At 43.9% G+C, this 15,156-nt stretch overlaps 1 protein-coding gene across 10 annotated transcripts in view; it reads right to left on the reverse strand.

Moving 5' to 3' along the window:
- amph (amphiphysin) overlaps nt 1-15,156 on the reverse strand; it is a 45,149-nt gene that overhangs the window by 12,931 nt on the left and 17,062 nt on the right. For 8 of the 10 annotated variants that reach the window (XM_004572466.2, XM_004572465.2, XM_076877169.1 and 5 more), the window contains exons 10-14: nt 11,876-12,014; nt 3,872-3,991; nt 3,707-3,790; nt 3,263-3,289; nt 3,118-3,141 (exon numbers count right to left, since the gene is read on the reverse strand). In XM_004572466.2, coding sequence (XP_004572523.1) covers nt 3,118-3,141; nt 3,263-3,289; nt 3,707-3,790; nt 3,872-3,991; nt 11,876-12,014 — 394 coding nt within the window. The remainder of the gene's footprint in view (nt 1-3,117; nt 3,142-3,262; nt 3,290-3,706; nt 3,791-3,871; nt 3,992-11,875; nt 12,015-15,156) is intronic. The other 2 variants (XM_024806041.2, XM_076877168.1) reach the window with 2 other exon arrangements.

Below are 15,156 nucleotides of genomic sequence, written 5' to 3' on the forward strand. Positions count from 1 at the left end.
AACTTTAGAATATCCTCCCTTTTCCCATCTTTCCTTTTATATACCTTTTAGAAATGTATCTGATTCCTGGAATTGATTTACATGCCATTAGGAAAAGCTTCAAAACACCCAACATGGCTCTTTCAAGAGCTTTCTTTTTAAATATACTTTCTGATATTATGCCTAATTTGTTTCCCCTCCATGAATCGCTACCTTATCATGGTGGAAGGGTTTGTGTGTCCCAGGGATCCTAGGGGTTATTTTATCAGGTGGGCTTATGTCCCCTTGCAGGGCCCCAATGGTAGTATACCATTAAGGGAACAGTTTACCCTGCCCTGGATAGGGTTACTGGGGTCTCACCCTGAAGGCAGGCCTAGGGATGGTGCCTGAGGGCAAGGGTCTGGTGGCTGGGCCTTAGTTCATGGGGCCTGGCGGGGCACAACCCGGCAAAAGGGACATGGGCCCGTCCTCTTGTAGGCCCACCAACTGCAGGAAGTGCCGTAGGAGCTGGGTGTCAGGCTGCAGCCAGTAGCGGAGGCCCTGTCTGACCAATCCTCAGCTACCAAGACTAGCAGTTGGGACATGTCACATCTGTCTTGAAAGAAGCCTGAGTTAGTGCAACTCTGGATAAAGAAATGACTCTAGATCGGGAGAAACGGCCTCCTGGATCTGAACCTGAGTGGTATTTTTGATGTTGAACTTCTGTGCAAATCACAGCTTGTCCATAACAAACAAAGTGAAGGTATCCATAAGTGCACCAGGCACCAGGACACTCTTGGCTGCAGGTCGATGATCAATTTTGTAATCGTATTATTAGACCTAAGGCCATATGTTCTGGACACTTTGGTAAAGAGAGCTGCTGAGCCATCAACTGATCACCACCTGGTAGTGAGTTCAATCGGGTGGCAGGGGAGGACGCTAGACAAACTCACATAGTGAGTGAACGCCTTGCAGAGGCCCAGGCCCGTGAGATCTTCGACATATACCTCCGGCAGTATTCTGAAGGAGACTGGGGACATTGAGTCTGAATGGACCATGTTCAGCACCTCCATTGCCAAAGCCACTGCACTGAGCTGTGGCCACAACGTGGTTGGTGCCTGTCATGGTGGTAACCCCCAAACCAAATTGTAGACACCAGAGATGAAGGGAGCCACCAGGCTGCAAAAGGAATCCTATCGGGCTCAGTTAGCCTGTGGAATTTGTGGCAGCTGATACGTACCAGGCCAAGCGTAATGCAGCTCAGGCAGTGGATGAAGCAAAAACTTGTGTAGCAGGAGTTTGGAGAGGCCATGGAAAAAGACTTTCAGAGAGATTCTGGCAAATCGTCAGGTGACTCAGGAGGGGGAAACTGTGTTCTACCTGCACTGTGTATAGTCACTATCAACACATTAATGATCTAACCACAATAACGCGTTGACGCCGTGCAGCCCCACGCACGGGCCGATCCGCGATAACTCGCTAACAGGGATTTGCCACGTTAATGTGGTTATGGCGTTAACAACATACAAATTGTCATGACCTTTGGTCAATGGCCATGACATGCCATTCACTTCCTCAATTCAGAGATGGTCTTTCCCTTTTCACGTAAATAGCCTCCTTGACTCCACCCTCAAGCCAGCATTCCTCCCTGTCCAGGATGTTACATCCTCATCATTGAAAGAGTGTCCACTGGCCTGTAGGCGTAAATAGACTGCAGAGTCCTGGCCTGACAAGGTAGCTCTTCTGTGTTGTGCCATCCGATTCGCCAGAGGTTGTTTGGTTTCCCCGATGTATAAATCCTGGCAATCCTCCTGGTACTTAACAGCATACACTATGTTACTCTGTTTGTGTCAGGGGACCCAATCCCTGGGGTGGACCAATTTTTGGAGTGGCATATTTTGGGGTAAATGGCCTGGCCTGTATTTATATAGCGCTTTACTAGTCCCTAAGGACCCCAAAGCGCTTTACATATCCAGTCATCCACCCATTCACGCACACATTCACACACTGGTGATGGCAAGCTACATTGTAGCCACAGCCACCCTGGGGCGCACTGACAGAGGCGAGGCTGCCGGACACTGGCGCCACCGGGCCCTCTGACCACCACCAGTAGGCAACGGGTGAAGTGTCTTGCCCAAGGACACAACAACCAAGACTGTCCAAGCCGGGGCTCGAACCGGCAACCTTCCGATTACAAGGCGAACTCCCAACTCTTGAGCCACGATCGCCCCGGCTAACTGAGCCCGATAGGATTCCTTTTGCAGCCTGGTGGCTCCCTTCATCTCTGGTGTCTACAATTTGGGTCTGAAAGAGACACCATGTCTCAGCTGTTCTGATACAGCAGTCTTCATGTCAAACAGTCTTCATGTGCAAATAGTGTTGCTTGGCAACCAGGCATGCTGCAACTGTTGTGCATTAATTTCTTTGGGGTCAAAATGAATTAGTCGGTGGTTCTAGGTATGTGTTTGTTTGTGTTGTTTCTTTTTTAATCCACACACCTAAAATTCACAACATGAATGAATCCATTTTAGAGAAAGTTAAATATGAGATGATGGGGTTTTAATTTAAACCAGTTATATGATTTTTTCCCCCAAACTAATTTTAAAAAGGTTATACTACTAGTACCACTACACATATAAACACTATAAGATTACAGCTTCCGAGAACCTATGCTGTGTTTTGGTGTATAAGTGGTTAATATATTTTTGTCTTAAACTAAACAGGGGTAAGACAACCAGCCTTGGGGAAATCTCCCATAAGTCTTGGTCTTGATAAATGCTCAATTATCTATGTCAGGAAAGCCCAGAAAATGTATTCTGTTCTTCTGGACACGGTATTTTGGAACGATGCATCCAGATGTACAGAAAAAATTTTGTGGGGCTTCCTGAATTTAACTAACTGCTCCATCTCCTCTTTTTGATAATGTTTTTTTAAACTGTGGAAATTGTAAATATGTGGCAACAGCTCTTCAGCGATAACACGACTGAGTAAAATAATGATTTAAATTTCCAAAGAAAGAAAAACTGACCCAGAAAGATCCATTTGTTGACCGGCGTTGACTTTGTGCAGACTATACTGGATTAACAAGACCATCTGATGGAGTGAATAACTTTATTAATAAATGATGTATTACAGAGTGAACTATGCGAGTTTACTTACAGGCTGAGCAGCTTGAGTATTTGCCTTAAAAAGGGGATAAAACTGAATTTACCACTGCAATCTGGATTTATAGATTTACTTGATCGTTTTCTCATTAAATCAAGCTGTAGAATAAGAAGTAGTTGGGTTAGAGTTAGTTACTCACCGACCACATGTCCCATGGTACAGCAGTCTGAAAGGAGCAAAAATACTGAATAACTAACACAGTTTGTGAGGTACTGGCAAGAAGAAAGGAACAATGTTTGGACTGTTTGATTTGTCAAATATATTACAGTTTAAGAAAATCCATATAAAACTGCTTATCTTCAGAAGTAATTTTTACTACAACAAGAAGAAATATAAAAATCTAATCTGAGAATTAAGGACCGAAGAGCTACTAACAGGTGTGTCAGCAGCTGAAACGCCACCTGTCTTCTAGTCTGTTAGCTGATAGCAGGTGAATTATTTATCAGTTTGCTTCCCATTGTCATCATTACAGTAAGTGAAGACTCAGCTCTCAATCGCTCCTGCCGAGATGTCAGAAATAAGACCTGTGCACTGCTATGGTTTTCAGGTGTATGTGTGGATGCTTTCGGGTAATAAAGGGAACCTGTGGTACTGGTGAAACGCTTTCATCTGGTTGAAAAGCATCAAAGTCCAGATCAAGAAGAGATTCGCCGGGCCGTTCATTGGGCTGCAGATGACAGTGCAAAAACAAGTAAGCAAGTCTGTCACCCACACGACATCTGCCGTCATTATTCACATGGACTCATACCTGTGATGGCGAAGGAGCAGGTAAAAATTCTCCACCAAAGAGGTCGATGATCTGTTCCTCTGCCACCTCCTTGGTTGGTGTGACCTTTGGTGGAGGAGGCACCGGTGGCCCCTTTTTAAGCTACAACGAACACAGCGAGCTGTTAACGATCATTGTGAAAAAAATAAATAAATAAAAACATGCTGCCAAAGACAGACACCTTCTGACAAACTGTTTCAATGTCTGCACCAGCATTATGTGTCTAATCACTGCCACTGGACATAAAACACAAGAATCCCACAGAAAATGGATAGAGGCTGAAGCACTAAACCAACCTTTAAAACAGGGCTGGGGAACTTTCCTCCACCATAACATGTTTACTTTTCAGCTAAATTGTAAAAGTATGAAGCCAAATTTACTTCAATAGATGATTAATACTTATTTTAATTTTGATACCGTTTTTGAATTTGTTCATTGGTTAGACAGTGATAGCTGCTACGTGCGTACAGATCACACAGAGTTTATGTCTGAGATCTGAGACCTTTATCACACAAGTACAAAATAAACCAGTCTGAAGAAAACCTTCAACTGTTCTGATGGCAGACGGCAGATTCTACAACACTGGTTCCTGTGACATCTTCAGAACTGTTGTGCTTTCCAGGAATTGGAGACGCACTCTACCATTTGCCTCGGCCCTGATGGAAAGCACGATGAGGTGAAGTGAAAGAGACCTGAGAAGGGCTCTGTCTGGTGTTTAGAAAGTTTGACTGGTGCATCACTGATTAAACATTTGGTGGCAGACGTAGCTGATGTGGCTCTGCTATGGAGAAACAACATCATCCTTTAGATTAACTCGCATACTTCACTCAGTTCTTAGTGAGGGCGGCCTCCTGGAATGTGAATGGGTGCAGGGATGCAAATCAAAGAGCCTTATTAGCTGAGGTGATCAAACAGAAGAGACTAGATATAGTCTTTCTCCAAGAAACACATACTGACAGTTTAAATGAAATAGACTGGGATCTGTGGTGGGGAGGGCAGAAGTTTCTTAGCCATGGGACAAATTTTAGCGCAGGAGTTGCTGTTTTATTTTCTCCTTCTCTAAATGGAAATATTTTCAGCATAGAGATGGTAAAGGGCAGAGTCCTTTTGGTGAAGGCTGAAATTGAAGGTTTTAGTTTTACTTTTGTTATTGTCTATGCACCAACCTTAGGGTCTAAACGTGAGATTTTGTTTAAAACATTAAAAGGAAAATTAAGTGGTGCTGCTCAAGGGGACTGTATTGTGTTGGGTGGGGACTGGAATTGTTGTCTTGACTTTACTTTGGACAGGACTGGGGTGGAGCCGCATCTTAAGTCATCTTCTGCTTTATCAGATGTCCTACGGAAAATTAATTTGGTTGATGCGTGGCGGATGAAGCATCCCTCATCCAGGCAGTATACCTGGGTGAAAGTGACTGATGGCAGGATTAGTGCAGCGAGATTAGACAGGTTTTATGTGTCTGTTTCATTTACTGCTCGAATTTTTAACCATCAGTGTTTTCCTGTTGTTTTTACAGATCATCGCTTAGCTTTAATGGACCCGTTTCTATCTACCACCAGCAATTCCAAATCTTTTTGGCGGTTTAATATAAAAATTTTGCATGATCGATATTCTGTGACAATTTTAGTTTTTTGGGATTACTGGAGATCAAGAAAGGCTGATTTTGATTCCCTTACTCAATGGTGGGAGGTAGAAAAGTCCCAAATTCATGATTTTGTCAGCGATCTAGTTTTCTTTTTAACAGCCAATATCATGAGAACTGTGCAGGAACTTGAAAAAGAGATAACACATATGGAGAATGTGTCTGGTTCACAGTTAGGTCAGCAGAATAATGATTGTCTACATTCTAAAAGGCCAGAGCTTAACCATTTTTTACATGAGGGAGCTAAAGGAGCTTTGGTTCGAGCACGTTTCGCCAGGCTCCAGGACATGGATGCTCCAACCACATTTTTCTTTAATTTGGGGAAGTCTGTGGTTCACAGAAAGCAAATGGTGTGTCTTCAGCTTTCGGATGGAAAGGTGACCACGGATCCAGCTGAGATGAGAAGGCATGCAGTGGCCTTTTACATGGACTTGTTTAGTGCGGATAGCTGCGATGTGGACTCTGCTTCGGATCTTCTGCAGAGGCTTCCTCAGCTGTGCCCAGGGGATCGGGACGTTTTGAACAGGGATATGACCTTGGATGAGCTGTCTGCGGCGGTGTCTCAGATGGCTTTAGGCAAAGCTCCAGGAATAGATGGTTTACCATCAGACTTTTTTAAGCACTTCTGGAGTCTTCTGGGTCGGGACCTACTGGACGTGTTTAAGGAATGTTTTATAGAAGGGATACTTCCAGCTTCCTGCAGACATGCAGTTATCTCTCTCATACCAAAGAAGGGAGATTTAACCCTTCTTAAAAACTGGAGACCAGTGGCCCTTTTATGTGCGGACTACAAGATTCTTTCCAGGGTTTTATCGAACAGACTGAAAATGGTCATTCAACTACTGATTGGTTTGGATCAATCTTACTGTATTCTGGATCAGTCTGTGATTGATAAGTTATTTTTAATGAGAGATGTGTTTGATATTTGCAAAGTGTACAATGCTAAAGTTGGCATCGTTTCTATTGATCAGGAGAAGGCATTTAACCGTGTGGACCATGGTTTTCTTTTTTCCACCTTGAAGACCTTTGGTGTTGGGTGGGGGTTTCTGACTTGGGTGAAGCTGTTGTATAGCGATGCTTGCTGTTGTCACGGCTGGCGGAATGAGCCGTGTGGTGTGGAGGAAAGGGAGGACCCAAAATGCAGCAGTGACTGATGATACGAGTGATGTTTATTTACAAAGTGACAATGGCAGAAACAGGCAGTGAGGCATGACAAAACAACTGAAGAAACCTAAACTGGGAGAACTAAATGACAAACCTGAGACCATACAAAAGGGGTGCGGGGCAGAGAGACGCAGAGACAGGAACACCATAGAACGCAGACGAGCCGACAATGAACACAGACCGACACCCACTAAATATACACACACAAGGTAATCAGGTAATCACACACAGGAGGGAAGAACAGCTGAACCTAATACACATGAGGGCCGGAGGACACAAGCTGAACACAATGACAACAGACACAGACCTTCAAAATAGAATAGGAAATCCAGAACATGAGCCTTCAAAGTAAAGCAGGAACACACAGACTGATTTACAACACAACACGGGGACATGAACAGAGCACCAAGGACAGACACAGGTAGGGCTGAATACACACACCAAACTACAGGTTCAACCCCAAACCAATACAAAATCAGAATAAACACAAAGCACAAAAATGAACTTCAAGGAAACACAAAACGCTGGGCCAAAATGACCCAGGACCATGACAGCTGTGTTGTGAAGGTGGGAGGAGGGTTGAGTTGTCCTGTGCCGGTTTGGAGAGGGATTAGACAAGGTTGCCCTATCTCTGGACAGCTTTATAGCATTGCTATTGAGCCTTTTCTCTGTAGACTGAGAAGCAAGTTGAAGGGTTTCTCTTTGCCAGATCTGGTTCAGAGCCCTCCTGTCGTTATGTCAGCATATGCTGATGATGTTAATGTTTTTATTACGGATCAAAGGGATGTGCAGGAATTGCAGGAATGTCTGGTTTTGTATGGAAACGCTTCCTCAGCTAGGGTTAATTGGGATAAGAGTGAGGCCTGCTTGGTGGGGCAGTGGAACTTCTCGAGTATTCCCAAGCTTCCTGGGAACCTTCGCTGGGGTCGAAGGGGCATTAAAACTCTTGGGGTTTACTTGGGGAGTGATGACTTTGTGCAGCAGAACTGGGAGGGAGTGCGGGAAAAGGTGGAGGCTAAGCTGTCTAAATGGAACCGGTTGCTCCCCTACCTGTCCTACAGGGGTAGAGTTCTAGTAGCTAACAATCTAGTTGCCTCATTTTTATGGCACAGATTGCTTGTTTTAGTGCCACCACGCGGTCTTCTGGAAGAGGTGCAGCGGCTTCTGGTGAAGTTTGTCTGGTCGGGTCAGCATTGGCTTCGTGCGGTGGGCCTGTATCTTCCTGTGGCGGAGGGGGGACAGGGCCTGATAAATGTTTTGTGCAGAACAGCAACCTTTAGACTGCAGACGGCACAGAGGCTGCTGTATGGCTGTGGTCACAGCTGGATGACTTCTGCTCAGTTGCTGCTTAGGAGAGCGGGCCGGCTTGGATTGGATAAACACCTCTTTCTTCTGAAGTTGGATCAGGTGGATCTGTCTGGACTTGTGCCATTTTACAGCTAGGTGGTGAACGCCTGGCGGACGCTGAAGGTTGCACGTACTCCTGACCCCAGACCTGGGATGTGGCTTTTCGAGGAGCCACTGTTTTTTAATGACTTTTTTCCCAGCACTGTATTTTCTTCTGCTACAATACGGACCAAGTTTGTGGAGGCTGGCGTTGTCAAACTGGGTCATCTTACAAGGATGTCTCTGGGTGCACTTGGTGGTGTCACAGGCATTAAGTCCTACAGAGTGCCGGAGAGAATTATGGAGGAAGTTTGGCAATCTCTGTCGCCATCACTGAGAGACTTTGCTGGTGATCGTGTCCTAGCTGATCAATGGGCTGATGACAGCGAATGTTTTCCCTTCATTGATGGTCAGTCCTGCCTTTGAGGAGCAGCCTGAGGGGAGTGGCATGCTTCTCTCCCTGGGGACACCAGTGCTGGATAGTTTCAACTCTTGTGGCAAGAAGCAGCTTTATTTCTGCTGTGTTAAGGTGCTGAATTTCCACTCTCTGGTTGGAATCCGGGAGTCAAAATGGACTGGGTTTTTTGCTTCGGTTTCTACCCCTAAAGGCAGGTGGAGTGTCCTGTATAAGCCTCCTGTTGAGAAACGGATGGCTGACCTCCAGTGGAGGATTATACATGGAGCAATAGCCACGAACAGACACAGAGCCCACCTGGACCCAACCACTGGGGAGGGTTGTCCTTTTTGTTCAGAAAGGGAGACGCTGGAGCACTTAGTGGTCTGTTGTCCGCGGCTAGTGGGTTTATTTTCTTTGTTGCAGGAGTGGGTGGAATCTTTAGGGGAGACTTTCTCCGTACCTTTGTTTGTCTTTGGCCCTAAGTATTCAGTGCAGAAAAGACGGACCTTGGTTCTGATTAATTTTTTGTCTGGCACAGCTAAGCTGGCAATATGGAAGACTAGGAAGAACCAGATGCTAGGTCAGGGTTGGACTGATGTTGTGCAAAGTCTAAAGGGCCTGTTGGCATCCCGTCTGAGAGTAGAGCATGCTTTTTATTCTCTGACTGATAGACTGGGCTCCTTTGAAACTATGTGGGGGATTGGACGGGACACTTGTTCTTAACTTTTAAGTGTGTGTGCTGGGTACCTTAGTTAATGGTTAGTGTACAATGAATGTTGCTGATTATGTGGTAGCATTTTTGGGTTAGTTTTTTTAGTTTCACCTTTCAGCCTGTTTAGATTTAACTGTTTGGTATTTTCAGTTAGTTCTGCACCCACCCACAGGGTGAGTGGTAGGGCAGGTCACCTACTTACCGGAAGGTTGGTGGTTTGATCCCAGTCTGCATACCAAATCTTTGGGCAAGATACCACCCCATGTTGCTCTCTGAAGCAGTGTGTGAATGTCAGAATGCACTTAAAACAAAAAACAGTGCTTTACTGAATGGTTGTATATAAGAACTATAAGAATGGGAACTGCACAGTACAGCAACAGAAAGCCCTGCAGAGGGTCGTGCGCACAGCTGAACGCACTATGGGAACATCTTTACCAACACTGCAGGACATCTACGCTGAAAGGTGCAGATCCCGGGCCATCAGGATCACTAACGACTCCAGCCATCCCGCTTACAAACTGTTCAGGCCACTGAGGTCAGGGAAACGCCTCTGTAGCCTGAAAACAAGAACTGAAAGGTTCAGGAGGAGTTTTTACCCACAAACAGTGAGACTCCTCAATCAAAACACAAATCGGACAACATGATGGACAATTCCATACACAGTATATAATTTTCTTTTGAGTTTTATCCTTATTTTTATTTGTATTTTATCATATACATCTGTATTTATGTAAATACGTACACTATAGCTCTTAACTATTACAGCGTAATATTTTGCACGATATTATACATTTTTATACTTTTATATAGATATTTTTTTATTATAAGTTTAGTAAGATGCACAGTCGGGGGGGGGAGTACTTTTTAGCCGGAAAAAACATTTCACTGTGTGTTGTACTAGTTATAACTACATGTGACAAATAAATAAAGAATTGAATTGAAGAAACAGTCCATTTACCATCTCTATGACATGATTACAATGTGAACCCCCACCATGTCAGACTGACAAGGAGGATTCAGACCCGACCCTGACTCATGTGTGGATCTTAACCCTCCTTCAAAGTTCTGTAAGTAAGAAAAAACAGCAGAGTGCTCCTTTTCTTTCAGTCATCACTGAGATGTGATGACTTGTTTTCATTCATTAGTATGGTCAGAGTGGGCTCTAGTCTGCCGTGGCTCTATTTTAAAATTAGACAACAAATGTTTTTTAGAAATGATAAATCTCCTTTCTTTAATTTTGGTTGTATTTCGTTTTTGTAAAAATGTTTTTGATCATTTGTACACCAACAAACTTAATTATTATTGTACATCATACATAAGAATCTGCACATTACACAGCCAGCGTCTTTATTTGAGTCAATGAACCAATGCTCAGATATTCCTGTATTTTGTCTTAAGGTGTCTGATGACATTTCAGTATCAGCAGCAGCTCATATGGGCTGGCTGACAATTGAGATCCTCCGTGTCTTGGTGTTTTTACACTATTTCCTGGTTAAGATATCAGCTCTTGCACTGCACCTTAGCAAACTCAACCAGTGTTGTAGAAACTTGCCATGACATTACAGACACACCAACATACACTGACATGTACAGAACGTTAAATGTTAGGAAAGGTCAGATCTCATGAACATCAGTAGAAACTAGGTGATGTTCTACTCTCGGGCTCTACTGTGTTATATATGATCTGCAGACTGTATATAACACTGCTGTAGTGATCTACAGACAGAGGCACAGACACAGGACAGACAGCTCTTGTTCACTCACCAAATCAACAGACAAAAGTGTGCAGCAAAGAAAAAACAGTCCCAGAAAGTTACCGTGAAGTTCAAACAAACACACCACTATCAGTCATGCATACCCATCGATCGCTTGTTATTATTGTTCAGTCTGATCAGGTCGAGTTTTGCAGTTAAAGACAATGGTGAGCTGTGACTTTGACATTATTGATCACTGACAGAAATTCCTATTCGCAGCCTTTGAGGTTGGAACAGCAAAGAGATTTCCGCCGTCAACAGCGGAGGACAAAAGTTGGTTAGCAGCACTGCCACAGAGTTCTGTTTTTAAAGGAAACACCTGAATGCTTTGGTAATGAGGCCATGTGATCGATCACTGCTGTGAGTGAGGTCGGGTGTTTAAAATTATTAAAATTTTCATGTTTTTAAAAACACAATCCAAATCCAGGGCTGTCAAACTCCAGTCACTGAGGGCCGCTGTCCTGAAGCTTGTCCATGGTGCAACACACCTGAATAATGTTAGTGGCTAATTAGCAAGACTCTATAAAGCTTGACTGCAACCCCTAACCCTACTCAAGTAACTTAGAGTGAAGTAAAGGGTTTTGAAAAATGTACTTCTAAAAGTACTTTTATTGCACCATGTTCATTCACTCATGAGCTGCTGTTACACGAATCAAAGGGCTGAACTGCCTCCTCAGCTTGCAGTCAAGTCCTATAAAGTCTTGCTAATGTTATTCAGGTGTGCTGCAGCAGGGACACATGGAAAAGTTTAGGACCACAGCCCTCGAGGACTGGAGTTTGACACCTGCACCTATGAAATTAACTTCGGTCAAATATTCAAGTGCAAAACTAATTACTACATTTACATTTTTACAAACAATGAAAATTATTATTTTGTCCAGATACACAACTAGATCCAGTGACTAACATCTACATGGGACCTGACACTTACCTGCATTGGAGATTTGGGTCGAGGCGGTCCAGGTGAGATGGGACGGAGCATATGATTGGTGCTGAGATCTGGACTATCAGGTGGACTCTCATCTTCTGGTGGTGATGGGGTTCTCGCGAGTCGTAGAGGTCCTGAATCACTGATGAACAGGACAGGAACTAAGCAAAGACTTCTGTCACACTCACATTCAAACTTAGTGTTGAAAATTTGTTAAATTGTTTATAAAATAATTAAATGAAGCCATTTTATTATGTTAATATATAAACAATGCAAATGTGCTCATAAGTGTGTTGGCGCGTGTTTGAGGGTTGAGAGCTTCATTCAGCGCTGTTGTCTGGATTTGAAAATTTGCACACGTAGAGTGCAGAGGGTTTTTGCAGCATGCTTACATACATGATAATGGTTAGAATAGTCTCTGGGTCAGGAAGTCCGAAAAAGATGTCCTGAACTGAAATCAGCATAACAATAAGAGCAGATAGCCAAGGATACGTAGGGTGTATTTATGTGTCTGTGTCTTCCAGGAATCAGAGCAGATGGGAGGTCGGAAGTGAATGGATGGGAGGAGCACACTGCCGCATTTGTGTTGGGAGAAGATGGCCATAATAATCTTTTGTTATTGTCACAGTATATAAGCTGGACAGCCCGTTTCACCGTTATTGTCAGGGCCCTTTGGATCAGCAGGTAGCTGATCAGTAGCACTGTTGTCTCTCTCTCGCCGGGGCGGAACTCAATGTGGGTTCATGCCCTCGGCTACGCACCCGTGAAGAGGAAACAGCTGAACCCTTACGCTGTTAGCATTTAAGCCGAGGGATGGCGGCTATTCATCGCTGGATCATTGTGTGACTCGCGTCAGTGTAGCCGGGCTCTCAAAGTATAAAGCCTTTGTTACTTCTGTGCCTTTGTGCTAACGTGTATGTTCTGTATATAAATTCCCGGACCCGTCCCTGTGTTCCCTGAGAGGATTCCTTGTAGCGAGTGATTGTAGAGTGGCCGGTGGCAAGCAGTGAGTGATCGAAGAGGAGCGAGTGTTTTCCCCCCATCCTCCCCACCTTGGATTCCCTGGAGCCCACACCCCTGTCACCTTTGTATATGGCACTATTCCCTACGCTGTCTGTACATACACTTGGTGGAACGTGTAAAAAATTCCACTGTGTCCTTCTCAAGTTGGAGCGTCCTGCGTGTGAGTCCTCAGTGATTTGTGACAGTCATCCTTTCTGAGTAGCAGACCAGTGGTTCACACAGAGGTTCAATGCTTCAACTTGTAATTTCAACTACTGAAGCAAATTAAATCTTTTTAACCGACAGAAATTTCTCCTGAATCCCTTCTGAAAAATTTGAACACGACAACAGCTGCAGTCAGAAGTTTTCATCCACTAATCATGGCCATGAATGTTAGGGTAATTTTGTGCTATTCATCATTTCTCTGAACTGTTCTTTTTCCAGGATGTAACCTATAAAAAAAAAAAAAAAGAACCAGGAATTTTATTCTCTACAATCCACATAGGAAAAAAGTATACATACACCCGCTTACATTTTTAATAAGTGGTGCTGAATGTCTTTTAACATTAAAAGGTAAGGTATTTTAACTTTACATTACTAAGTAGAAGTTATTTGGATCAGTCAACACTTTGTTAGGTCTGGAAGACCCAAACTGTCCCCCTCAGGTTCAGAGGAAATTGGTTGGTTCAAGAATACCCAGGAACCACCAAGGCTCAAGCTTGCCATGAACTGGAAACATCTCAGGAACTAAGAGGGTGCCATCCAAGAAAGAAGCCCCTGCTCCATAATCAACACCTTTAAACTCAACTTGCAACTGCCCACACTGGACTTCTGTGCAAACTACAGTTTGTCCAAAGTGAACACCACATTCGAACATAAGGATGCCCGTAAGTGCAGGTGGCACTAGGACACCCTAGGTCACAGTTCGATGATCAATTTTGTAATCATATCATCAGCTATGCAGCCATATGTTCTGGGAACTCGGGTGAAGAGAGGAGCGGATCACCACCTGGTGGCGAGTTGGATCAGGTGGTGGGGTAGTACGCTGGACAGACCGGCTTCACCTAAACATTCAGTGATGGTGCAGTAGCAGTGGGAGATGCCCTGGTACGTCAGAGCTTCAACTCCCACCTGTTGTAGAGCTTGGACAAGCATTCTAAGGGTGGCTGGGGACATTGAGTCTGAATGCACCATGTTTAGTACATTGATAATTTCATTATTAAGTGTGCCTATGCCGAGTGGCACACTTATTACTATTCGTCAGATTTATACTTATTACTATTCGTCAGATTTATTCTTCTTATTAGGGTTAGGGTTAGTGTGCATAAGTGTGCCTATGCCAAGACCCAGTACAAGAGTTATTCTTCTATCCCAACTACTTTTTGAGTTACACGACGTTTTGTAACACCAAAAAAAACGGCGTTTTTCGCCTCTCAGTGCAATCTAATTCTGACTGCTCATCACTCTGGTTTCCAGGCACCCCTTGCTCTTGTCAGTGGCGCAATTGGTAATGACACGGGTCTGCAGACCAAATATTGTGGGTTTGATTCCACCTGGTTCAACCTTATTGTTTTCCATTACGAATTAATACACTACCACAGACCAGCAATTTATATTGCTAATTTATTACAATTCTGTAAAGTTTTATGATTTTAGCAGCTTTTCTAATATGGACCTCAGCTTCTTTTTTAAGCTACCAATTAATAGACTATGACACCGTGTGTGTGTGTGTGTGTGTGTGTGTGTGTGTGTGTGTGAGAGAGAGAGAGTAAGAGATAGAGACTATTTTTAGCTTTTGGGGCACAGCATCTTATTGTTGGATTCAAACTGAGCAGATACAGACTAATTGACTAATTTCAGTCATCACCTTTACATCTGGCCCACTTTGCGCCAGAACGGGGAAATCGGCGGGTGTCGCGCTAAACAACAGCAGCACGTTTAAGTTTGATCGGCTGTTGTTAGAATTTTTTTTTATATTAATTTCTAGTATCAGCTGATGTTTGCTGGAGCCACAGCTATAAAAGCTGCTGGTCATGATATTGGTTTGTATATCTGGTGAGAGGGAAACATGAAGATGAAACCAGGAGATGTCCTTACTGAATCATCAGAGCTGAACAGGTGATGGAGAAACAGGTTTACCTTTTAGGTGACATGAATGAGTTGAAGGGAAGTTATGAGCTGTTTCTGAGAGACAAATAACACCAGGATCCTTTTCTAAGTAGCTGACAGCTGGTAACTGTGCAGGGACGAATCTAGCAAAGTTTTGCCAGGGGGCCAGGCAG

The sequence above is a fragment of the Maylandia zebra genome, linkage group LG18 (genome assembly GCF_041146795.1).
Source record: "Maylandia zebra isolate NMK-2024a linkage group LG18, Mzebra_GT3a, whole genome shotgun sequence".
NCBI classification, from domain to species: Eukaryota; Metazoa; Chordata; class Actinopteri; order Cichliformes; family Cichlidae; genus Maylandia; species Maylandia zebra.